General features: G+C 41.5%; 1 protein-coding gene across 1 annotated transcript; it reads right to left on the bottom strand.

Annotated features, from left to right (window-relative positions):
* Positions 1 to 1,692: 1,692 nt before the first annotated feature.
* GRXCR2 (glutaredoxin and cysteine rich domain containing 2) lies at positions 1,693 to 21,990 on the bottom strand. Its single transcript, XM_004744706.2, has 3 exons — positions 21,655 to 21,990; positions 14,951 to 15,178; positions 1,693 to 3,113 (listed from the first exon to the last, which is right to left on the bottom strand). Exons 1-3 carry the CDS (start codon positions 21,988 to 21,990, stop codon positions 2,931 to 2,933), a joined length of 747 nt encoding a protein of 248 aa, XP_004744763.1. The 3' UTR covers positions 1,693 to 2,930.
* Between the last annotated feature and the right edge of the window lie 5,327 nt (positions 21,991 to 27,317).

The raw sequence follows: 27,317 nt of genomic DNA, 5'->3' as shown, positions 1-27,317 counted from the left end.
CCACTTCAGCCCCGTGGTATCTTCTCTCAATACAGCAGCCAGAGAAGCTTGCTAAAATACAATCACACTGTGACCCTCCTCTGCTTAAAATATCTGTATTAGTTGGCATTCCATCAGGAAAGCCAGAAACTACTCTTCTGGGGTATTTCAAAGAGAGGGAATATGTATCAGAGGGAATTGATTACAAAGATTAGTAACTACAACCATCCACCACCACCGCTAGGCTGGAGGAACGTTCCACCGAACCTATAGGCAGAGCCGCTGATGTGACTACAGCTGGAAGCAAGCTTCCTGAGCTAGCATTCCCACATGCCAGCTGCTCGTGGGAACGGCTGTCAGGACCCCCCTCAGAAAGGGGGGATCTTCCACCTTCCAGCTCTGCCAGTACCACCTGTTGGCAGAATTAACAGGAAGCCAGCAGGTAAGATTTCTGGGAAGTGGAGTTTGCAGGTCTCCTGCCGCAGCAGTAAGAGCAGGGTATGGAAGGAAAGGGTATGCAGTTGACGGAAAACAGACCCCATCCAGAGCAGCACTTGACTCAGTAAAACCCAAGTTCTTACAAAGGCTCTGAAGGAAGCCGCCCTCTCATGCCAACACGCCCGCGCCTTCCTTTCTGACCTCATTTCCTGACACCTGTCATCTTGTTCCCTGCGCTCCAGCCACACTCCTTTCTTTACTACTCTCCAAACACATCAGGCATCAGGCTCTCCTTCCTATGAGGCTAGCACTTGCTCTTTCTGCTGTCTGGAATAATCTTACCCCACATACTTTCACAACTCACTCCTCAACGCCTTTAGGCCTTTATTTAAAGGAAACCTCTCAGTGATGCTTCCCTGAAAACTAATCTAAGATTGCAGCCCTCCCGACTCTCTATCCCCTTTATTTTTTATGAAAGCCTTCATCTTCTTCTAACACTCCAAACACCTATACATTATATATGTGCGTGCAATTATAGATTTGAATTCTCTGTTGCATACTTTCCAGTTGTCTCTGAATATATACATCATATATTGAATGCATGCTTTCAGTTGCCAGCATCTACCTATCAAAATGGAAGGTCTATGGGGGCGAGGATTTTCTCTGTTTTGTCTACTGATGTATCTCCAAGGCTCAATAAATACCTGTTGTCTGAACAAACAGATGTAATTATTAGTGGACGTATTTATTATGGGATGAAAAGGATTAAAGGTTCCAGAAAGCATGAAAGAAGGAAAAGAAGCAACATTGCTTACACTTCTTCCTCTGGGAAGCCCCTCAAACCCCACTCAGGCTATATGAGATGTCCCTTCTCTGTGCTTCAAACGCTCCTTGTAATTCCCCTGTCCCAGAACATGTCACACAACACTGTAATTATCCGTTTGTAGATCTGTCTCTCCTCCACTGAAACTGTAAGCCCCATGCCCCCCATGCCCTACCGAAGGGTCATGGTGCCCATATGGGCAACAGTGCACATGCAACAGGCAGGGCTCAAATTATTTATCATCAAACGTTCCTGCCGAAAAAGAGAAGAATATATCGAGATTTCCTGTTATCATTCCTTCCTCTGGTACTCCAGAAGAAGAGAAGTGCCCAAAGCTGCGAGAAAACAGACACCAAGTCAGAGAGAACAGTTAAGTGTCGAAGCAAAGAAAGCCGGTGAACCACCATTCTATCATTCTGGCTAAGAGAGAACAGGCAACATTTATCACGGCTTCCAAAAATATTTTAATCTTTTTATTAGAGGTGTTCATATTTCCTGAAAAGCATTCTACTGTTGAATTATTTTAACAGCTATTAGAGGATAACAAACAAATCTTGAAAAAAATTAAGTTATGAAAACCAAAATTATCATAGAAAAGCCATGTGTCTCAATAGATAACAGATTTTACAAGTGATATTCTCAAGGGGTAAGGACAGTGGGTGTTAGAGCTACAAAAGTTCATTAACAAAAGAATTTCTCTAATTTTACAACCAACCTTAAGAGGAAAGAATTACCTTTAGCACGTGTATTCACAGGCGGCAGAAAGATAATTCTTAAAAATCTGCCTTGGTGACAGTTTTTCTTTTAGTCAGTTCCAACAGAGAACTACAAAATAGCCAAGCTTTCCTGAAGAGATTGTGGCTTTATCTTAGATTTAATATACATTTATTTATCTACTAATAATTCAGGGGCTGGAAGAAGTCATATCGTACACACATACTTAAGCACCAAATTTCTCATAAATAGCTTTGACTTGGCTTATAACCCCAGGAGTTTAGAGGCACGCAGGAATGTCTTATCTCATCTGGTCTTAAGAAGTAGCAATGCTCATTGCCTGCATGAACCCTACCCAAGCACTTCACACAGGAGATGGTCAGGACATTGAAAGAAAGGCCTTCTCAGCTTGCCTATCTTCAGCATAAAGCACATACATGTTGTTTTGTTTCCAGTGGCCTGCTCATACATTCCACATAGGGGCATCGCTTTTCTCTTCTGCTTAATTAAAAACTCAATCTGATCAATAACGATTTGAAATGCACTATAAGCTACAGGAATTCAGCTCATCAGAAACCTGCCTTTTTTATTCCTTTCTCGAAGCATAATTTTGCAAAATAACTCCCAACCAGAAAATGATTTCAACTTGCTGCCTGAAATGTACATTTATTTGCTCACTAGTGCAAGGGAAAAGCTGAACTAAGTCAAGTAAGATGCACAGACATGTTCCTGGAAGGATAATTTTAGAACCTGTTTCAAAGCGGACTCTAATTCGAAATTGCCTCTGCCGCTTAGAACCACACGGAGATGCTCCTAGCCTTATGAAATGTTATCAAGCGACTGAGTTTTGCCAGTGGTGGAAGTGGTCGCAAGCCACTGTGGCTTCCTTGCTGGGCGAGGGAAGAGAAGGAGGGGGCAGTTTATTAGAAATAGCTTCAGGAAGGATGCGATCACAGCGGACGTACAAAGCCACGGGCTATTGATTGCAAATCTGGCAAGGCTGCAGGCCATTCTCATTGCAGGCAGGACAGCGCAGGGCCCGATAGGACTCCTTAAATCTGTTGGCCAGCATGGAGAACTTGCTGCCGTGGCACAGAGAGCAGGTGGCACTGCCTGACCCTCGGCAGTGAAAACAGTTGTCCTCGGGAAGCTCCCCTTCCTGCAAGAGACAGGTCAGGGTTTAGTGACAGCAGTTCCAGACCACGGTTCCAAAACAGGGTGAAGCAAACAGGCAGAGCACAAAATGCTTCCCAAAAATGCCAGTGCGGAAGCTGGCCAGAGGCACAGAATACTCACTGGAATTTCTTCAGAGAGGATTTCCCCGATGGAATCTCTAAGGCAGCAGCCCCTGCCTTGCCTTTTGTACCTTTCCCTTCCTCGTCGCCCTTATCACCATCTGACCTGTGATTTCCGTATGCTCTACTAGGATGAGGGCTTATTCTTCCTTGTTGCCAAATACTAACAGCGAACACTTGTAGCATACTTAGTAGGGGTAGGGGCCCGGTATGGTTCTAAGAGCTTTCTCTACATCCACCTATCTAATCCATATGCTATCCTGGTGAGACAGTGCAAGTATTAGCATCCTTCCTGCAGACAGGAAAATGAGAGACTGAGAAGTTCAGTTATCTGGCTGTGGTCACACAGCCTGGAAGAGAGGAGGCAGGTTTTGATCCCAGGTGATGGAGCACCAGAGTTCCTGCCCCTCGGGATTATGCACACAGCCCCTCACTGCAGCTGTCCCAACAGTCGGCATTCTTGTGTGACTGACTGAGGGACTGAGGTCAAGAACTGTAAGAGAGGTTACAATCCTCTAAAGCTTAGCTCTGAATTCTTGCAGTACTTTCTTTGTTTTCTTTGAGAACTGTGATAAAGCTTGGGACAGCAATTAGGCACCTTGGACAGTTCCCTTGACTACTCTGAATCTGTTTTTCTCCAAAATGGGACTGGTGATGCTCGCCACTCAGAGTAGCTGCAGTATGAAATGACAGAGTAGATGAAAAGGCCACAATATATTATCTGCCATATTACAGATTCTCCATAAAATTCAGTTCACTTCTTAGCCTTGCCAGTAAGTCTGGACTTACTAGTCCTTGACTCGCATCTTACAGAAAATGCCCCATCTACTGCCATGCTCCTTCCCTAAAACATCTCAAGGAAACCGGCAGGCTTTATACTCTGCAAAGACTGTGCATAGACCACGAACCTTCCAAGAAATAATGGGTGGTACCAGATCGATAACAGGTGAATCCAGCACCAAGGCCTGTCTATTTTACCAGCTAAACATCTCTCAAATCCACCCAGGTCTCTTCATCCCCGACCAAAATCCTAGTCCAGACGTCCACCAGTTCTGGCATGGATCCAGAGTGGAGCCCTGCCTCTCATCTTGTGGGCTGTTCTCCCCAACCCAGTTGACTCCTATTTAGTTTTAGATGTCAGCTTAGCAGTACCTACCCCCCTGGCCCAGGAGGCCTGACCTGCCTATACTGCCCCAAGCATGACAGGTCTCATAATCTACTGGAAGCTTCTGCTGACCACTCTGTGCTAGTCCCTGTCACCATCACACCCAAGCCTTAAAGTGCAGTGCCTGGCACAGTATCTGTCATTCACATGTTTGCTGAATGGATGAACAAAAAGACAGTACCTACAGAACCCTTCCAATTCTTAAATTCTAGGAACTCACAAGATGGCTGGAGTCCACTGGGTGGCTTCACCCAGCCAACACAGTTCTCTTTTATAACTTAAGAATAAAAATAATCTTGAAAAGGGTGGCATAAATTCTGAAAGTGTTTCCATTGTGCTTCAAAGTACCTAAGAAGGCATTAAATTTCATTTATTCTAGATTTAAGGAACAGAAGTGATTACCCAACTGACAAAAACCTAAATGATGCTATGCATCCTTTTGTTAATATTTTATTGATTGCGGCCATATTTTTATATATTAACAATGGGGAAAGTTGTTTTCTTCCCTTAAAATGTTCAAAAGAGATGTATTTGCCAAAATATTCTTTAAGCAAATTGTCACGGTCCTTTTTTTTCAGCCATATCCACCTGTTTTTGTTTTGTACTGGATCCCAGTGAGATTTTAATGTTGCCAAAGGAAGTATAGTAAAATCCTACCATAATGCCATCCATGTCAACCAAAAATTAATTTGCACAGAATGCCAGGTTCAGATATTAAAAGATTAAGGAAACAACCTGGTGAGCCTGCTGCAGGGAAAAAAACAAATCATCGATCAAGTTTTCTCTACTGCATGTGGTTATACAGTGGAGTATTAGAGGTATCACTGGAGTTTCTACTCTTACCCTGGGATACCACCCTCCTTCAAACCCTTGCCCTCGGCGTGCTGATTGGATCTTTCAATGAGTCATTAAATCAAGTGTTACTGAGCCTCAACTCTGTCCATGGCATGTGAGACGTAAACTTCTGTCTTCCATTCCCAGGTTTTTAAATTCTTCTCAGAAAATAGTGAGAGGACTTAGAACATCGCTGTACTGCACAGCTTAGGTTCTAGAACTGACAGACCTAACCCAAACTACCTCTTACTAGCTCCACAAGCAAGGGGCTCAGCTTCCATGGCAGACTCAAAGGCTAGGGTAAGCCTGAAGGAGCTAAGAAGCACCATCTGGAGGCTGCTCAGCAGGCAGGTTAAGACAATATGATTGGTAGTCAGGTGGACTGGGCTTTGACTCCTGGTTCTGATGACCTCTGGCAAGTTACTTAACTTCTCTGTGCCTTGATTTCCCTAGTTACAGAAGAAGACTGCTAACAACACCTCCCTCAGAGTCCTTGTGAGAATGAAGAGCCTAACGCATGGAAAGCACCGGGCATGGTGCCCAGCGGTCAGAGGCCCTCAATAAATGGCAGCTCTTATTATTATTACTTCAAAGGCAAGATCTTTATAAAGCATAAAGAAGCCCAGATGACTTATGGTCTCGGATCCATAGAACACACAGCCAGATTTTCCCCTTCCGTATTTCCCTGTGGCTCAATTCAATCATTCCTCTCCTTTTCTTTTACAGCTAATACAGAGGGTCAGCATGGTCTGGCTTTGAGCCTTGGTCCACTCTTTCATCAAGGCTCTCATTGCTTCCCTGTTCCATCTAACACAACAAAGTGTCTCCTGGTCGGAAGGGGCTCCTTGATGTTCTCCGACCCTCTTTTATACAATAAAACCTGTCTGGGCATTTATTGCATGAGGGATTTGGCAAACAAATAGCAATTTAAAACAGAGTTTAAAAGACAGGCAAGTCGGGGAGGAGTCAAGATGGCGGAGAAGTAGCAAGCTGAGACTGCTTCAGCTAGCCGGAGATCAGCTAGATAGCTTATCTAAAGATTGCAAACACCTGAAAATCCATCGGCAGATCGAAGAGAAGAAGAACAGCAATTCTGGAAACAGAAAAACAACCACTTTCTGAAAGGTAGGACCGGCGGAGAAGTGAATCCAAAGCGACGGGAAGATAGACCCCGGGGGGAGGGGCCGGCTCCCGGCAAGCGGCGGAGCAACCGCGCACAAAATCAGGACTTTGAAAAGTCTGTTCCGCCGAGGGACATCGCGCCAGAGGCTAAACCGGGGCGAAGCCCACGCGGGGTCAGCGTGGCCTCAGGTCCCGCAGGGTCACAGAAGGATCGGGGGTGTCTGAGTGTCGCAGAGCTTGCGGGTATTGGAACGGGAAAGCCGGCTACAGAGACAGAGCCGACAGTAAGCTCGCAGCTCCGTGTTACCTTGAACCGGTCGCAGGCTCGGTGAGCTCGGAGCGCGGCCGGAGGTCAGGCAGCCGGGAGTAACTGGGCGCTGTTCTCTGAGGGCGCACTGAGGAGTGGGGCCCTGGGCTCTCGGCTCCTCCGGGCCGGAGACCAGGAGGCCGCCATTTGTATTCCCGTCCTCTGGAACTCTACGGAAAGCGCTCAGGGAACAAAAGCTCCTGAAAGCAAACCCGAGCCCCGGGTAAGGGCGGTGTAATTCCGCCTGGGCAAAGACACTTGAGAATCAATACAACAGGCCCCTCCCCCAGAAGATCAACAAGAAATCCAGCCGAGACCAAGTTCACCTACCAAGGAGTGCGGTTTCAATACCAAGGAGAGCAGCAGAATTCCAGAGGAGGAGAAAGCCAAGCACGGAACTCATGGCTTTTTTCCTGTGATTTTTTTTTTAGTCTTGCAGTTAATTTAATTTTTTCTTTTTCATTTTTTTTTTTTCTCACCTTCGGGTAAAATATTTTTTTTTAACTGTTACCTTTTTCTTTTTTAACGATTTTTTTACTAGTTTATCTAATATATATATATATATTTTTTACATTTTTCTTAGGTGTTTTCTTTTTTTAAAAATTCTTTTCTTTTTTTCTTTTTTTTTTTTTTTTTTTTTTTTTTTTTTTCTTTTTTTTTTTTTTTTTCTTTCTTTCTTTCTTTTTTTGAACCTCTTTTTATCCCCTTTCTCCCCACTCACGATTTTGGATCTCTTCTAATTTGGTTAAAGCATATTTTCCTGGGGTTGTTGCCACCCTTTTAGTATTTTACTTGCCCCTTCATTTACTCTTATCTGGACAAAATGACAAGACGTAAAAATTCAACACAAAAAAAAAGACAAGAGGCAGTACCCGAAGGCTAGGGACCTAATCAATACAGACATCGGTAATATGTCAGATCTAGAGTTCAGAATGACAATTCTCAAGGTTCTAGCCGGGCTCGAAAAAGGCATGGAAGATATTAGAGAAACCCTCTCGAGAGATATAAAAGCCCTTTCTGGAGAAATAAAAGAACTAAAATCTAACCAAGGTGAAATCAAAAAAGCTATTAATGAGGTGCAATCAAAAATGGAGGCTCTAACTGCTAGGATAAATGAGGCAGAAGAAAGAATTAGTGATATAGAAGACCAAATGACAGAGAATAAAGAAGCTGAGCAAAAGAGGGACAAACAGCTACTGGACCATGAGGGGAGAATTCGAGAGATAAGTGACACCATAAGACGAAACAACATTAGAATAATTGGGATTCCAGAAGAAGAAGAAAGTGAGAGGGGAGCAGAAGGTATACTAGAGAGAATTATTGGGGAGAATTTCCCCAATATGGCAAAGGGAACGAGTATCAAAATTCAGGAGGTTCAGAGAATGCCCCTCAAAATCAATAAGAATAGGCCCACACCCCGTCACCTAATAGTAAAATTTACAAGTCTCAATGACAAAGAGAAAATCCTGAAAGCAGCCCGGGAAAAGAAGTCTGTAACATACAATGGTAAAAATATTAGATTGGCAGCTGACTTATCCACAGAGACCTGGCAGGCCAGAAAGAGCTGGCATGATATTTTCAGAGCACTAAACGAGAAAAACATGCAGCCAAGAATACTATATCCAGCTAGGCTATCATTGAAAATAGAAGGAGAGATTAAAAGCTTCCAGGACAAACAACAACTGAAAGAATTTGCAAATACCAAACCAGCTCTACAGGAAATATTGAAAGGGGTCCTCTAAGCTAAGAGAGAGCCTACAAGTGGTAGATCAGAAAGGAACAGAGACCATATACAGTAACAGTCACCTTACAGGCAATACAATGGCACTAAATTCATATCTCTCAATAGTTACCCTGAATGTGAATGGGCTAAATGCCCCTGTCAAAAGACACAGGGTATCAGAATGGATAAAAAAAACAAAACCCATCTATATGTTGCCTCCAAGAAACACATTTTAAGCCCGAAGACACCTCCAGATTTAAAGTGAGGGGGTGGAAAAGAATTTACCATGCTAATGGACATCAGAAGAAAGCAGGAGTGGCAATCCTTATATCAGATCAATTAGATTTTAAGCCAAAGACTATAATAAGAGATGAGGAAGGACACTATATCATACTCAAAGGGTCTGTCCAACAAGAAGATTTAACAATTTTAAATATCTATGCCCCCAATGTGGGAGCAGCCAACTATATAAACCAATTAATAACAAAATCAAAGAAACACATCAACAATAATACAATGATAGTAGGGGACTTTAACACTCCCCTCACTGAAATGGACAGGTCATCCAAGCAAAAGATCAGCAAGGAAATAAAGGCCTTAAATGACACACTGGACCAGATGGACATCACAGATATATTCAGAATATTTCATCCCAAAGCAACAGAATACACATTCTTCTCTAGTGCACATGGAACATTCTCCAGAATAGATCACATCCTCGGTCCTAAATCAGGACTCAACCGGTATCAAAAGATTGGGATCATTCCCTGCATATTTTCAGACCACAATGCTCTAAAGCTAGAACTCAACCACAAAAGGAAGTTTGGAAAGAACCCAAATACATGGAGACTAAACAGTATCCTTCTAAAGAATGAATGGGTCAACCGGGAAATTAAAGAAGAATTGAAAAAAATCATGGAAACAAATGATAATGAAAATACAACGGTTCAAAATCTGTGGGACACAACAAAGGCAGTCCTGAGAGGAAAATATATAGCGGTACAAGCCTTTCTCAAGAAACAAGAAAGGTCTCAGGTACACAACCTAACCCTACACCTAAAGGAGCTGGAGAAAGAACAAGAAAGAAACCCTAAGCCCAGCAGGAGAAGAGAAATCATAAAGATCAGAGCAGAAATCAATGAAATAGAAACCAAAAAAAACAATAGAAACAAAATCAACGAAACTAGGAGCTGGTTCTTTGAAAGAATTAATAAAATTGATAAACCCCTGGCCCGACTTATCAAAAAGAAAAGAGAAAGGACCCAAATAAATAAAATCATGAATGAAAGAGGAGAGATCACAACTAACACCAAAGAAATACAAACTATTATAAGAACATACTATGAGCAACTCTACGGCAATAAATTTGACAATCTGGAAGAAATGGATGCATTCCTAGAAACATATAAACTACCACAACTGAACCAGGAAGAAATAGAAAGCCTGAACAGACCCATAACCAGTAAGGAGATTGAAACAGTCATTAAAAATCTCCAAACAAACAAAAGCCCAGGGCCAGACGGCTTCCCGGGGGAATTCTACCAAACATTTAAAGAAGAACTAATTCCTATTCTCCTGAAACTGTTCCAAAAAATAGAAATGGAAGGAAAACTTCCCAACTCATTTTATGAGGCCAGCATCACCTTGATCCCAAAACCAGACAAGGATCCCACCAAAAAGAGAGCTATAGACCGATATCCTTGATGAACACAGATGCGAAAATACTCAACAAAATACTAGCCAATAGGATTCAACAGTACATTAAAAAGATTATTCACCACGACCAAGTGGGATTTATTCCAGGGCTGCAAGGTTGGTTCAACATCCGCAAATCAGTCAATGTGATACAACACATCAATAAAAGAAAGAACAAGAACCATATGATACTCTCAATAGATGCTGAAAAAGCATTTGACAAAGTACAACATCCCTTCCTGATCAAAAACTCTTCAAAGTGTAGGGATAGAGGGCACATACCTCAATATCATCAAAGCTATCTATGAAAAACCCACCGCAAATATCATTCTCAATGGAGAAAAACTGAAAGCTTTTCCGCTAAGGTCAGGAACACGGCAGGGATGTCCATTATCACCACTGCTATTCAACATCGTACTAGAGGTCCTAGCGTCAGCAATCAGACAACAAAAGGAAATTAAAGGCATCCAAATCGGCAAAGAAGAAGTCAAATTATCACTCTTCGCAGATGATATGATACTATATGTGGAAAACCCAAAAGACTCCACTCCAAAACTGCTAGAACTTATACAGGAATTCAGTAAAGTGTCAGGATATAAAATCAATGCACAGAAATCAGTTGCATTTCTCTACACCAACAGCAAGACAGAAGAAAGAGATATTAAGGAGTCAATCCCATTTACAATTGCATCCAAAACCATAAGATACCTAGGAATAAACCTAACCAAAGAGACACAGAATCTATACTCAGAAAACTATAAAGTACTCATGAAAGAAATTGAGGAAGACACAAAGAAATGGAAAAATGTTCCATGCTCCTGGATTGGAAGAATAAATATTGTGAAAATGTCTATGCTACCTAAAGCAATCTACACATTTAATGCAATTCCTATCAAAGTACCATCCATCTTTTTCAAAGAAATGGAACAAATAATTCTAAAATTTATATGGAACCAGAAAAGACCTCGAATAGCCAAAGGGATATTGAAAAAGAAAGCCAACGTTGGTGGCATCACAATTCCGGACTTCAAGCTCTATTACAAAGCTGTCATCATCAAGACAACATGGTACTGGCACAAAAACAGACACATAGATCAATGGAACAGAATAGAGAGCCCAGAAATAGACCCTCAAATCTATGGTCAACTAATCTTCGACAAAGCAGGAAAGAATGTCCAATGGAAAAAAGACAGCCTTTTCAATAAATGGTGCTGGGAAAATTGGACAGCCACATGCAGAAAAATGAAATTGGACCATTTCCTTACACCACACACAAAAATAGACTCAAAATGGATGAAGGACCTCAATGTACGAAAGGAATCCATCAAAATCCTTGAGGAGAACACGGGCAGCAACCTCTTCGACCTCTGCCGCAGCAATATCTTCCTAGGAACAACGCAAAAGGCAAGGGAAGCAAGGGAAAAAATGAACTACTGGGATTTCATCAAGATCAAAAGCTTTTGCACAGCAAAGGAAACAGTTAACAAAATCAAAAGACAACTGACAGAATGGGAGAAGATATTTGCAAACGACATATCAGATAAAGGACTAGTGTCCAGAATCTATAAAGAACTTAGCAAACTCAACACCCAAAGAACAAATAATCCAATCAAGAAATGGGCAGAAGACATGAACAGACATTTCTGCAAAGAAGACATCCAGATGGCGAACAGACACATGAAAAAGTGCTCCATATCACTCGGCATCAGGGAAATACAAATCAAAACCACAATGAGATATCACCTCACACCAGTCAGAATGGCTAAAATCAACAAGTCAGGAAATGACAGATGCTGGCGAGGATGCGGAGAAAGGGGAACCCTCCTACACTGTTGGTGGGAATGCAAGCTGGTGCAGCCACTCTGGAAAACAGCATGGAGGTTCCTCAAAATGTTGAAAATAGAACTGCCCTATGACCCAGCAATTGCACTATTGGGTATTTACCCTAAAGATACAAATGTAGTGATCCAAAGGGACACATGCACCCGAATGTTTATAGCAGCAATGTCCACAATAGCCAAACTATGGAAAGAACCTAGATGTCCATCAACAGATGAATGGATCAAGAAGATGTGGTATATATACACAATGGAATACTATGCAGCCATCAAAAGAAATGAAATCTTGCCATTTGCAACAACATGGATGGAACTAGAGCGTATCATGCTTAGCGAAATAAGTCAAGCAGAGAAAGACAACTATCATATGATCTCCCTGATATGAGGAAGTGGTGATGCAACATGGAGGCTTAAGTGGGTAGAAGAAGAATAAATGAAACAAGATGGGATTGGGAGGGAGACAAACCATAAGTGACTCTTAATCTCACAAAACAAACTGAGGGTTGCCGGGGGGAGGGGGTTTGGGAGAAGGGGGTGGGATTATGGTCATTGGGGAGGGTATGTGCTTTGGTGAGTGCTGTGAAGTGTGTAAACCTGGTGATTCACAGACCTGTACCCCTGGGGATAAAAATATATGTTTATAAAAAATAAAAAATTTAAAAAAAATAAAAAATAAAAAATAAAAGACAGGCAAGTCTAGTATAACCTTTCACAGCAACTTTCTCCTGCACACTTCTATCCTAGTTTATAGTAATAGAGCGAAAACACATGGATCTCTCCAAACTGAATTTAAAGATAATTGTCATGTCAGGCCTGTTGCTGCTTTTTTATTCAGGCCTGCAGCATGACCTGCGTTTTATCATGCCTGGCTCTCTTCTGAAAATATATGCTCCAACAAATTACAGAATGGTGTAAAAAAGAGTAGAATTAATGAATTTTAAAGTGGGAAGGTAATGCTTTGGATCACAATGTTTAGTAGTCTGCCTGCTGTTCTGCTAGGTTCTGAACAGCAAGAGAAGGCAGAAGCACAATACTTCCTACCAGCTGGCTCTCTGGTTCCGAATTCTAATACTCTTTCCACAAACATTTAACTAATATTTACTGCACACCTACTCTATGCCAGGCGCTATTTTTCTTTTTCTTTTCTGTTTTTTTTTTTTTTTTGACATGGGAACTCCTATGCCACATCCAACATAAATACGGCACCTGCCCTTGTGGAGAAAAATTCTAGTGGCTGGAAGTTAACATTAACCAAAGATTTACACAGGGAAATCTACGACTGCAACTGAAAACGAGGATGAGGTGCTCTGAGGAGTCCAGTCTTGGATATTTCATCATCCTAGAAGTGAGGGGAGGCCCTCTAAAGAAGTGATGTTTCCATTGAGATTTCAGGTGCTAAGGGCAAAGCAGTGGGGAATCTGGAGAACATTCTAGGCACAAGGAAGTTGCCTCTGGCAGGAAAGGGCAAAGACCATATGAGTGGTAGCTAGAAGGGCAGTGTGTCTGGCAGAATGAGAAGAGATGTTTAAGAGGAGCCTAAAGAGGTGAACAGGCTATCTACTGTTTTATTCCAAGAAGTGAGAGGTCACTGAAGTTTGCAGTGGGGAAAAAGAGTGATGAAGGGGAGACGTGATCGTATTTGCATTTCAAAAATATCTTATCAAGTGTGAGATCAGGTTGCAAAGAGATATGAGTCCTTGTAAGCAGAACTTTAATAAGAATCTTCTGCTAGAGTCTGGTCATGACCTTCTGGTTTCTGCCCTCTAAACCCTACCAGGGTAGAGACATCACTCACTATGAGGAAGTCCCTTGCCCATTTTGTCACACCAACCCTGAGGAGGTGAGAGCGAGTCCCACAGTAAAGCTGAAACTCCCAAGGGATGAAAACCAAAGAGAGAGAAAATTCATTTCTGCTGCTATCCAAGCTTTTACCCTCTTAGCTTAGATCCATCAAAATTGCTTTTCCCGGGGCGCCTGGGTGGCTCAGTGGGTTGAGCCGCTGCCTTCGGCTCAGGTCATGATCTCAGCGTCCTGGGATCGAGTCCCGCATCGGGCTCTCTGCTCCGCGGAGAGCCTGCTTTCCTCTCTCTCTCTCTGCCTGCCTCTCAGTCTACTTGTGATTTCTCTCTGTCAAATAAATACTTAAAAAAAAAAAAAAAAAAAGTTAAAAAAAAAAATTAAAAAAAAAAAATTGCTTTTCCCACTGCCAATCCCACACTGTGAACTAATGAATATCATCACTCTACCACTTCATCTGAGCATGTCTGAGCAACGGTTTCCAAGGTGAGGAGTTAGCACCTCTGAGAGGTGTGGGCAGAAAATCATTCTAAGTAAGCTTCAATCATACTTTCAAAAGAAACTGGTATGCTGATTTTTAATAAATTAGTTGCTACTGGCCTCTTCACTGGGTCAGGCAGTCCGCAGACAAATATAGGACCCAAGGATCTCTGGAGCAAGCATGATGGAAACTGACCTCATAGCACGTAAAGTGCCAGTGGTGTCCCGGCTCATTCATTCACTTCGAGCATACTGCAGCATAAAGAAGTTCCACTGTCCCTGGTCCAGCGGATGTACAGAGGATAGTGCTTAGTTTTAAGAAAACTAATCTCTACAAAACCCAGACACATGACTTGGTAAGATTCATTAAGGAAATTGGATTGAGGATAACCCCAATAACAGAAACACAAGCAAACCTGTAAGAAGAACAGAGCTGATTTTTTCCATCTTTGGAAACTGTTCTATGCCACACTATATGCAGAGTGAAAACAATAAATACCTAATCAGCTCTCAGAAGTCACCAAAAACAACAAAAATCATGCATATTTGAAACACAGATTATTGCTAATCACATACCATTAAAATGTAATAAACTTAAAATTCCTCGACATTTCTTAACAGTTAGACATCTAAAGTATTTATATTGACGTTTTTCACTTAAGTAGTGCACAGTCAAAACCATGTGGAGACCACTGCTGTAGGGCCAATTCCAAGGAGGACAGTGAACCACTCTGACACACCTGTGGGTACTGGCTATGGGGGAAAGTGCTTTCCGTGTCTGGCAAATGCCCGTCGTTCTGGTCACGGTCTCCATAGATTTCTTCTTTGCTCACCAGAGACTCTTCCTCAGCCTCTTCTTCCTTCTGGAGAATTTTCCTCATGAAATCTCTCTTGTCCATTGGGGTTCGAATGATTTTCAAGTTATTCGTGTAGATGATGATCTTTCCGAAATCTATAATAGGTGGAGACTAGAGAAATGGAGAATGAGCATGGCAACTTACCAGCAGTCACGACATACAGGGCTGCAGAACCTGTTCAACATCCCGGGAAACGGGACAAAGAACTTGTCTAGCACTTAGAATCCCAAAAGACCCTAAAGCTACAATCCGTGCCCGGGTTTGCTGGCTCTCTCTAAAAGCCCTGAAAACCAGCTTCCTTCTCCCTGTTGATGGTAACTGACCATAGCTGAACGAATCCTATGACGGGGCTGCAAGACTCCGCAGGGCCGGAGCCAAAGTTTCTATTCCCATTACATATCACAGTAGCTGAGGCAGAGCTGGGCACAGCAGGTGTTTTATAAACACAGAAGAGTGCTTAAAAAAAAAAAAAAAAAAAAAAAAACAGTTCTCCAAAATGTTTATGTATAAATGATAATATTAGATAAAATTTACTGAATTATTATTTTACTCTAGTGGATAGCATTTTTTGTGTGTCAGACACCATGCTAAGCATTTTACAACATTACCTCACTTTCTCCTCAAACATCCCTTGAGGTGGATGCTATGATTTCTACATTTTACAGATAAGGAGACTGAGTCACAGTGGGGTTAAGAGCCTCCCAAGGTTATCAGTGGCTAGGATTCGAACCCCAGTATAACTCTAAAGCCCATATTCTTTTTTTTTTAATTTTTTATTTTTTATAAACATATATTTTTATCCCCAGGGGTACAGGTCTGTGAATCACCAGGTTTACACACTTCACAGCACTCACCAAAGCACATACCCTCCCCAATGTCCATAATCCCACCCCTTCTCCCAACCGCCCTCCCCCTAAAGCCCATATTCTTAACCATACAGCACTATTCACAAGCATTTCCCCGCAAAAAACCTGTAAGATCACTATGTATACAATGATCATATATATATACATACATATATATATATATATATATAGAGAGAGAGAGAGAGAGAGAAGTGATCTTACATATATGTAATGATCTTATATATGTAATGTTTTTATTATCTGTATAATACGTTAATCTTTTTAGGTCAATAAATATATTTCTGCAGCATCATTACTAATAGCTTATGTTCCTTTACGTGCATTTTTTATGTATGACTTGGTAATTTGCTGAGGAATAATTTAGGCAATACTACAATGCAGCAGAGAAGCATGGAGGAGTAAATGTTTGGCGATTACTTAACTAAGAACCCAGAGATAAGAAAGCTTGGCAACAAACAAGACCAATCTTAATACTGCTGTTCACCAATTGTAAGATACAGGAGAGTCATCTGGCCTCTTAGAACCTCGCTTTGCTCATTCCAAATGGGGTGACATCTAACTGGTAGGCATCACCACAGACAAAATCATTATGAAACCAGGAATGCCTTGGGGCGCGTAGGAGGCTCAGTTGGTTGAGCGTTCAAACTGCTGAGCCCTGTTCAGGTCGTGATCTCAGGGTTGAAAGATGGAGCCCCAAGTCGAATTCTGTGTCCAAACTGGAGTCTGCTTAAGATCCTTTCTCCCTTTTCCTCTGCCCCTCGCCCCCTTCATGCATGCACACACTATCAAGAAAACAAAACAAAAAACAGGAATACTTGGATACTGGGTGGTAAGCAGGTGCTGTCCTGCGACTTCTGTGTGCCCTCCTGTCGCCCTCAGCTCTCTTTAGGGAGCCTCTACCGTCCCCAAACCCAGTAATGTAGCCATTAATGCTTAGGAGCCCAGGTCTCAAGACCCCGTTCCAAAGCTGTGCTGGCTTCTGTGCTGACAGGGCAATGTTCCTGGGGTGCAATATTTTGATGCTCATCCCTGCAGCTAATTATATCAATCTCTAGGGGTGGAAGTACAATGAAGAATATATAAAACAGGGTTTTCTTTTTTTTTTAAAGGTTTTATTTATTTATTTGACAGACAGAGATCACAAGTAGGCAGAGAGGCAGAGAGAGAGGAGGAAGCAGGCTCCCTGCTGAGCAGAGAGCCCGATGTGGGACTCGATCCCGGGACCCCGAGATCATGACCTGAGCCGAAGGCAGCGGCCTAACCCACTGAGCCACCCAGGCTCCCTAAAACAGGGTTTTCTTTTTTTCTTTTTTTTTTTTTTAAAGATTTTATTTATTTATTTGACAGAGAGAGATCACAAGTAGGCAGAGAGGCAGGCAGAGAGAGAGGAGGAAACAGGCTCCCTGCTGAGCAGAGAGCCCGCCTCGGGACTCGATCTCAGGACCCTGAGATCATGACCTGAGCCGAAGGCAGCGGCTTAAACCACCGAGCCACCCAGGCGCCCTAAAACAGGGTTTTCAAAGCTAAAGATACTATGCAAGGTTGTTGCTGTTGCTGGTACTTAACACTGTTCATTAGTACTGCATGCACAATCATGCTACACAGCTAAATACGTCGGCTCCAAATACTCTGCCTGCATTTACGAAAGTGTGGAAACCAAATTCACTGGGATGCCACAATCAAGCAGTCTCCTATATATAGCCATAACACATTCAGTCGCAACCTGGCTGAAACAGGACTTCAGTACTGGGATCCCCTTCCTTGGAACACACAAAGAGTTTTCTATCACATTATTTATGAAGTCAGGAGCTTCCTACTTGGCCCTGTTTTCTCTCCTTCTCTTCAAGGGATCGTGTGGCAGCTTCCCTTTCCTATTGTTTGATGCACACTGGGTTCCTGTTTCACACTCTGGACTATCAGTTTCTGAACATCAGAAGATAAAGATGGTGGCACTTTTAGAAGGTTCCATTTCCACTTCCACTAATAGCCAAAGAGGTTTAGTTACTAGGGAGCTTTTTTTCACAGGTAGAACTGGTTTTTTCAAGGTGAAACTCTCAACCTACTGAAAAAAAAATTGTGGTCATCTGGTCCAACCTCCTGCCTCTAAGCTGGTCTGTATCTGAGACACCCAAGATAGTACATTCATTTTTAATGTACTTAAAAGGAGGGGGGTCCCAAATCACCTGTAAGGTGTGTTTATGTTTCAGTCACCCCAACAGCCAAGTTCTTCCTTGTGTCTAAGGAAACCCTCAAGGCGTAACTAAAATTCACATTATCTGGTGACAACCAGTTGCCCATGAGGAACACATATTCTTGCATTACAGAGGGCCAGGACGAAGCCATGAATTTTTGTGTTTCCTTCCATAGTGCCCAGAATGGCAACCTGGGTGACTGAGCTTCATAAGTGCTCTGACATCCATGGCCACGTGCCTGGAGACTCCTATTCGGGCACCATGAAACCTTTCCACTTAAACAACAGGGACGCCTTCCTGAGTTCTAGAAATGCAAAAGGCTATGGAGGCAGGCAGGCCTGAGGTCAATTTTTCTGTGCAAGATTTGCAAGTTACCAAACCCCATGTGCTATTTTTCCAATTTGTAAAATTCTCAAAGAATTGCCTTGAAAATGCAATGACATATATACAAAAGATGTGTTCAGTAAATGCCATGTCTCTTCCTTCCCTTCCATTTTTTTAAAATGAAACTTATAAACTTCAAATGGTTTCAATTCTTTAAAATATTTATTTGTTTATAACTACTTTCTCTATCATATAAAAAAATTTTTTTAAAGACTCAGTATTTCTTTGATGAGAACCTGGTCATTATCACAAAGGTAGGGATTACTTGCTAAGCACATCCAATGTTCCAGGCACAATGCTGAGTGTTTCTTACATAAAATCTTTTTTTAATCACCACAACAAACTTCATAAGTAGATACTTTTATTTACTCTCATCTCATAGAAAATGACATTGAAGCACGGCAATAATAAGTGGTCTGTCAAGCTCCCACAGTAAGTAGGCAAGGGGACAGCAAGCCCAGGTTTAAAAGACATAAGAGCCCCTGCCCTTTTTTTTTTTTTTTAAGATTTTACTTATTTATCTGAGAGAGAGAGAAAGAGAGAGCACAGGCAGGGGTGGAAAGGCAGAGGGAGCAGAAGAAGCAGGCTCCCTGCCAAGCAGGGTCCCCAAAGCAGGGCTCGATCCCAGGATCAAGACCTGAACCAAAGGCAGACGCTTAACTGACTGAGCCACCCAGGTGCCCACGCCTGCTTTTTAAAAATGGTTATTTTTACTGTGGTAAAATACATAGTACATGAAATTTACCACTTTAACCACTTCTCAGTGTACAGGTCAGTGGCATTATTATGTTCACACTGTTGTGGAGCCCTTACCACCAGTCACTCCCAGAACTTCTTCATCTTCTCAAACTGAAACTGTATCCCCATTAAGCTCCCACTGCTCTATTTTCCGTCTCTATAAATCTGACTATTCTAGGCACTTCACATAGATGGAATCATATAATTATCTTTTTATGACTGGTTTATTTCACTTAGCATAATGTCTTCAAGTTTCATCTGTGCTTTCATGTGTCAGCATAGCCTTCCTTTTTCAGGCTGAATAATATTCAACTGCGTGTATATACATTTTATCTGTCCGTTCATCTACCGATGGACATTTGGGTTGCCTCCACTCGTGAGCAACTGTGAATAAAGCTGCTATGCACATTGATGTATAAACACCTCTTCAAATTTAGAGCCTTTACTTATAATTGTTGTGTTTAACTGCTACCCAGTGTTGCTTCATAACCAATATTTACTAGGGTTTATTTTATAGTTGAATTTGCTACTGAAAAATCATGGCTTTCCAGCTCTCATTTCCTTGAGTTTCATAAATACCACACTGACAACTGGTTTCAGTGGGCGGAGCTGCAAGAATCCATCCTGACCCCCTCTTACCCAGAGACTGGCTAAGATTGGGAGGTAGCATTTGGATCAGGCAGCAAAGGAAACAAGGATAACTGGATCAAACAGGAAACCTGATCAAGCAGGAATCAAACTCTGAACATGGTCTCCGTACTGTGTTTAAACAATGTTGTGGTGCTGCTATGAAGAGTCAGTTGTCTGGTTTTATAAGTCCTTACCAAATCATACATATACATAAGTCCCAAGTTGGACACAGGACTTGTAAAGGTCAGGTGGCCAAATTATCTACCACAGCCTGCACAAGGTCTGTATACCACAGCTTTGTAAAGTCTAAACATACAGGTAAGATTTAGTTTCAAAGAGATACTATAAGTAAAAGACATAGCCAAGAACCTAGGATATAATAAGCACTTGGTAAATGGTAACTATTACTATTAACATCACCAATAATATTAACGGTGAGAATAGAATTGGAATAAAAAGAATAATTTCAGAGAATAAAAAGGAACATCACACACAACCAAAAGCATGAGGAACCAGAAGATCTGGGTCCTTATTCTGACTTTGCACCTAATGACTCTCTAATACTGGGTGGATCCCTTAATAACTTGGCACTCGGTTTTCCTTACCTGCAAAATGGGAATGACCACAGTTTGCCTTTCTCCTCCAGGCTGCGGTAAAGACCCAAGGACAGACTATGTGAAACTGCTTTGTAATGCATAAGTCGCTCCACTAACATGTTCACTCCAGCCCCTTTTATTATCAAAAGGAAACCTGGTATTATCTCTTGATAAATGTGGACTCCCATAATTACACTTTTACCAATGTCAGAAAGGCCAGTGCATTTGTCTGTATAGACGAATTATCTGTTCCCTTAGGAAACTAACAATAAAAATGATTAGAGAGTAATTATCTGAATTTCACACTTTAAAGATGAGAGCATATCCTGGTGTACTATTCATTAATAACCTGGCACATTATATAACTGTATTTAATATAAAAGAAAAAAAGGCATTCATGGTTCCAATGGTAGCCATATACACATCTCCTTTTCATTTTTAGAAATCAGTGACTATTTCCCAAGTTCTTCTAGCTTCAAAGAAAATCATGTAGGGGCTTTTCATTATGCATGGTACTGGGGAAGAGAACTGAAATTAAGAGATAAAATACACATTTCAATTGAACTATTAGCTCAAACTTCTTCCCCAAGTAACATTTCCTCTGTTTGACATGCTTTTTGCCATTTCTTCCCAGGATTCCAACCACTCAGTGTTCACACTAATGAGCAATGGAAAGGCAAAATAAACAAAGAAACAAACATTTTTTAAAAGCAGGCAGCAGGAGGGGGATTGGAAATAAAGTAAGACATGGATAAACCACAAGCTGAGTAACTGGCCGGAGTGAAATGAGCACCTTCGAACAGGAAACAAAACAACCAGTTGTCAACAGGAAACAAAACAACCAGTTGTCACATAATTTTCTAAAACGCAGTCTGGCAAGCTGAAAACCACTGTATCTCTATTTAACTTACTTACCAAGATAACCCAGCCAATGGCCCAATTACCATTTACTACCCTGGATGGTACTGAATACTGTACATGCTCATTGCAAGTTCCAATGAGGAGGCAGCAAGCATGCTATTTTTGTCCCAGAAATATTACTCCAATAGCAGCGTCCCATTTGGAGCACCTACAGCTCTGGTTGGTACTGGAGCATGAGCAAGATAGAAATTTGAATCAGTTAGGTGTTTTCCTATATACGTTTTAGTCCTTAAAGTTCATACACCATGCACAATACCAACCTTATGGTCATTCGCCTTGTAATCATTGAAGAAAGGCTGGCTGCCCGCCAAACTGTAGGCATTGCCCTCTCTAAACACGCTGATCCTTTGAGCAGTCAGCTTAGGGGAGTATGGTTGGGGCTTGGGGGCTTCCCCAGACCCGTAAACACCATCCACTGGTTCAAGGGACTCTTGGAGAAAACTGTGAGGGTATTCCTCCTTTGGCGACTCTAATTCCTGCCCATCCTCAAAGACCTGCTTCAACACTCTGCCACTGTAGGAGGAAGAGATTTTAAATCGTACTTTCCGTGGTTTGCCATCACTCTTCTGGTTCAGCTTCTTCTCAGGGTCCTCCATCAGTAGAAATTTCACCCTGTGGTTTTCAGGCTTCAGTGTAGCCAGTAAAATTTGGGGCTCTGAGGAAAAGGCATTTTATTTTCTCTCCTCTTGCATATAATTAATTCAAGTTGATGCTGGGGTGTGCTCAGTTTACAGCAACTGACACCCACACATTAAATATTGATAGACCCTCATGCCAACGTAGGCAGTTGTGGGTTTACAGAGCGGACGGAGCGCAGTGTAAGACAAGATTGGGTCCCCTTTGAATCCTAAACTCCCCCATAACTTCACCCCCAACACTGGCTTTTCCTAACTTGAGCAAGCGTAGATTTATTTAGACTGAACAAGTATCAACTCAATAAGGCTCAGTTACTCCAACAGCTAGCAAATGTCTTCTTTTTATTCTTACAACAACAATGACCTAGTGAGTACTTAACAGGTGCCACAGATTTTTGCATGCATCGCCTTACTTGGTCCTCACAATAAGCCTACACTGGAAGTATACTGAGCCCTGCTTTACAGGGGGGGACAGTGAGACTCAGAGCAGTTGCTCCATTTGTCTATTCTGTTGCAGCTAGGGTAAGAGACAGAGTAGGGGTTAGAACTCAGCTCTAACTCTCAAACCCACAGCCAGTCCATTAAGCCAAAAGTTTTCAAACCGTGTTTCCCGGAGCCCTAGATAGGAGGGAACCACAGGTCCTGGATTCAAGGCCTCCACCTCTGTATGAATCAGAAAGGCTACATTTCCTCTATACTTTATAGATAAGATTTTATTTGCAAGTGCAGCATGAGGCCCCGCTGCCTACTGTAGACAATTGAGTAAAGGTCTGACAGGGTGCACTAGCTGCTGGGATGAGCATCACTGAAGTAGGAGATGTGGGGCTTGTGAATGACAGTCCTGCAGTCTGGTTCAGGAAACACACCTAACACATACGAAGTAACAGCCTCCTGCTTGCAGCGAACTGTCTGACTCCCAGAATATGTATTCTGGGGAGAGAGTGGTCCCTAAGGAAACAAGGATGCAAAAAGGCTTGAAAAGGAATGGGCACATGAGTAAAGTCTAAAAGGAGACATTGGATTTGAAGAGCTGAAATGGTGGGGTTGAGCCTTTCTCTTTGCTTTTGTTAATGATTCCATTACTCACTCCATTGCCCAGACTGACTTGTCTTGTACTCTTGCCGCCATAGCTATGGATTCTATGACCACTGCCTTCTTTCATCTACCCCCACCAACCTGACCCCAGGTCAAGCCCTCATCACTTCTGCTCTCAAGATTGCAACAATCTCCTCATGACCTCCCCCTCCAACCATTTTCCACAGTGAAGCCAGAGGCATGTTTTAAAAAACTGCAGATGTCAATCTCCTTCATAAAAAGTCCTAGCCCTTCTGTGCAGCAGGCAAAGTTCCCCAAAACTAACCGTACCATCATTTCCACCCTCATCCTCTGTCACTCTTCTAGGTGCTGCCTGAAACTGGTATTCCAGGCACAGTAACAAGCTCACCTGTTTCTTACAACCACAGGTTTCTGTCTCTTATCCAATGCTGTGTTTCCTGACCGAAATGTCAAGCCTTCACTCCTCCTCCAAGATACACCTCAAATGTCACTGCTTCTGGGAAGTCTTCGCACTTGCCCCAAGTCAAAGGCCATCGAACTTTGGATCAATGACCATTAAGCACTTCTTGCTTTCTCTGACCATTCCTGCGTTTCCCTCCACTAAACTGTAAACACTTTAGACTCAGAAACTGCCTTTACCATTTCTCTATCCCCATTGCTTATCGAAGTACCTGCATAAAATAACTCAGTTAATAACTGCTGAGTGAATTGACTCCAGGTAAGAAAAATCAAATAAAAATCAAATAAATCAAACTTTTGGAATAGGGTTAAGCATATTTTATGGAGAACAGGTAGGATCAGAAAGTGGTCAAGAAAAACATTTGTATTTCCACGAAGGAGCGGTTTCACAATTACAAGTTCCTACATAATCAACATAAGGAATAGGTTACACACACACACACACACACACACACTGCATTTTTTTAAAAGAAAGATGGGCTCATCATAACATCAGAATATACATTCTTCTAGGATTCCTAGGGTGCAGAGCTGGCCCTGATGTACCTTGAATGCATTACAGGAGACTGACACATGGCTCCTTCTGCCCTCAGGGCAACCAGCTAGGGCCCAGGCTTCCAGGTGGCCATCCCCGACTACATTAGCCTCATTCATTTACTCCAGTGTACAGAACAAATATCATTATCTTATAGTATTTGAGGAAAAAATTGATTTGAATCAAGCAACACCAAATCAGAAGTGTTCAGGAGTACTCCGCCAACAGGAGCACAGAGGGAAAGACTTTTATAGAGAAAAGGCAGAAACAAAGTCAGGAAACTATTGACTGGCCATTAGTGACCGGCTGCCCTGAGTGTTTTGACTTCATAACCATGAGGTGCGTATGGGCTTAGATTTTGGGTGATACGGATTATACAGGCTGGCACAGCATTAGAGCCACATCAATTTAAAGGCCTCCTTGTTTAATTAATTTAACAGCTCCCCCATTTTGGTCATCCTCTGATACTCAAAAGATTGACCAAACGCCTGGTATTAGTGTGATTCTCAGTCACCATCAATACTAAGTCACTCTTGTCTTGTTATGGAACTCACAGGGAATGACATCAGACCCATGGAAGAATCGTCTTTGTGTTGCTCTCATTGTTCATCTTGGTTGTTTCTCCAAGGGCAGTGTAACCCATTGGAGGGTAACACTAAGAAACTTAAATATACTCATTAGCCAGGTCACCCATGAACCATGCCAGTTGGTATCAAACAAATTTTAAAAATGCACCTAAAAGGGCATCAACCTATTTCCCCAGGCAGCATACTTAGTTGTTTCTTATATTTGCTACAATACCAGAAGTATCGATTCAGTACAGCAGGAATTATTTGCTATGGCACAGACTCTTCTTTGTTCAGCCAGTAAGTAATCTAAAGCAATTGTATTATCTAAAACCACCTTCGCAGGAAAGTCAAGGGACTTTTACTGTGCAGCTATGGCCTTACTAGTACATTCAGTGAGAGTTGCCAGAATTAAGAAGCACTACCCTCCTGTACATTAACAGAAAAACAAATACCAAAAAAGCAAAAGGATGCTGGAGATGAAGATCTTCATCTGTGAACTTGGAAGAGCTGTCCACTCGAGATGCCATCTGCTTCTGAGGAGTAACCTCCCTAATCAGTTTTAATTTTAGATCTCTAGCAGATGTGCAATTCCAAGAGTCTTAAGTCTTTTTAACTGGGAGATATGGATCCAAGATTCAAATTCCTGAAGTTTGACTTACGTATGGTAGCGAGGAGGACCTGGTATAATCTCTTCCAAGAAAGGGTTAAGGCAGTCTTTCTTCTCAGTGATTCCAAATCAGAGGAATGAGAGAAAATTGGAAACTTTAGTATGGACAGTTATAAGCACTAGAATTCAAGATCCATTTCAGCTTATAGGTATATAACAAAACCTTCAGGACAATAAACAGGATTAGAATCTGATGTCTACACATTTGTGTAGAATATCCTAAAAACAAAATGTTTTTCCTCTATGATCACCCTCATCTCTATCAAAGATCATCACAGTAAGACTAATTTGTTTGCAACGCAAGTCTAGTCTCATTAGATTTGGCCTGATTATTCACATAAGTGCAGCAAGCATAGTGATCAATGAGATAGGCTCTTTTTAAATCTTCTTTGCTGAACCTTTTCATAATGACTTTTAGACTGGACTGTTAAAATCCTCTCCAGACTAAGAAACCAAGCCAAGAACTCACCATCAGACTTCATCTGACATTCCTACAGATCTGCATGAATTCTCCCTTTTGAAGCTATCCCGAGGGTTTCTGAGGACCTGCCAGGAAGCCTCCATTACCCACTTGGTAAGTTTACAGAGAACCCTGAAGCAAGGTATCGGGCTAGTTTATCCAAGGGGCTTTTATTGGTTGCATGAAGTCAACCTTAGCTTCTTCAAACTATCTGGTCATACCTGTTTTTCTTTTTTCTTTTTTTTAAGATTTTATTTATTTATTTGAAAGGAGGGAGAGAGAGAGAGCACAAGTTGGGGGAGGGAAGGAGAGGGAGAGAGAGAGGGACAAGCAGATTCCCTGCTGAGCAGGGAGCCCATGTCTAGTTTTATTTGACTATATACATATTCTCAAACATGATATTCCAGTCAAAGCATTGGTAATATAACCAATGTTTACAATTGTGTCCTGCTATAAGGAGAACAGATTCTATTGAACTTATGCAAATACCTATATTGCCATGAAAATAAGAATACTCGAAAAATTTCTGAAGTCAGGAGGGATCAGATAGGAAGAAAAAGTAAATGTTTCGTTTCTGTTTACAAAGGTATACTTTACAAAATTACTGTAAGTCACAGATAGCTTAAGAGAAAAGAGAAAAGGCTTTCCTTAAATCTGGAAGAAAACAAAACTAAGGAAGCAGCAGTGTTTCAAAGAAACAGTTGTAAAAAAAAATTACAATCATCTTCATCAATTCATTCAATTCCATGTTATTAATTTTTGTTCCACTTGAATTCAGTTTTTCCTTTAGTTCTGGAAATTCTTTCCCAGTTCAGTTTTATAATCTTAAAGTGATCAGAAACCTATATTTAAGAGTACTTATCAGAGTCCTTTCTATGAATCTTTCTGAAGATGAAGCACCTTTGCAAAAACATCAGAGTAAAGTAGTAATTGTCTGTAAATGACAAAAAGACTTAACCAAACAGCCATGGTAATAGATCTGACCAGAGTTCATCTGATAAGGAAATGTAGTTATTTCTGTTGCACACAATAATTTAGGCTAATAGTTGGACGATATGAGAATACTGACAAATTTCTAACAACAATTTCTGGAATACAGATATTAGTAACAGACATTTATATACATATAACCTAAGAAGGTTTATCATCACTTATTTGACAGTGCTCCCACATAATTTAACAGACCAGATAACCCTAATTAGTTTAACATCTCTCTTTAACAAGATGAGAGAGCTTCTAACAATCCTCTGGGACATCTCAAAGTTACTGTAAGGTCAAAAAGGCTGCATTTGCAATTTGATTTGGGGAAACTGTCAAAATGTCAAAAGGTGTGAACATCTGACTAAACAGGATCTCAAATCGTTATGAAACACTAAATTGTAGATTTAACCACAGAAGAGTTTAAAGACCAATACAGAAGGTTACATAGTTGTGAACAAAACTTAGATTTTTTAATATTGAGAAAAATTGACCTTTTTTTCCTTCTTTTTTATTTTATTTTATTGAGAGAGAGAGTGACCTAGAGAGAGAGCACAGGAGCAG

This window comes from Mustela putorius, unplaced genomic scaffold (assembly GCF_011764305.1).
Source record: "Mustela putorius furo isolate JIRA1106 unplaced genomic scaffold, ASM1176430v1.1 tig00000145_pilon_pilon_pilon, whole genome shotgun sequence".
NCBI classification, from domain to species: domain Eukaryota; kingdom Metazoa; phylum Chordata; class Mammalia; order Carnivora; family Mustelidae; genus Mustela; species Mustela putorius.
Note: the sequence above shows the minus strand (reverse complement) of the source record. Positions and strands in the feature narration are given on the sequence as shown.

What these genes read in the sequence shown, in the direction of transcription:
- GRXCR2 (XM_004744706.2), bottom strand. Translation starts at nt 21,990, where the DNA reads ATGGAGGACCCTGAGAAGAAGCTGAACCAGAAGAGTGATGGCAAACCA. An exon ending in ACAAGGCGAATGACCATAAG is followed by an intron (nt 15,179 to 21,654) that starts GTTGGTATTGTG and finishes CCATTTCTCTAG; the next exon opens with TCTCCACCTATTATAGATTT. An exon ending in CCCATAGCCAGTACCCACAG is followed by an intron (nt 3,114 to 14,950) that starts GTGTGTCAGAGT and finishes TGTCTCTTGCAG; the next exon opens with GAAGGGGAGCTTCCCGAGGA.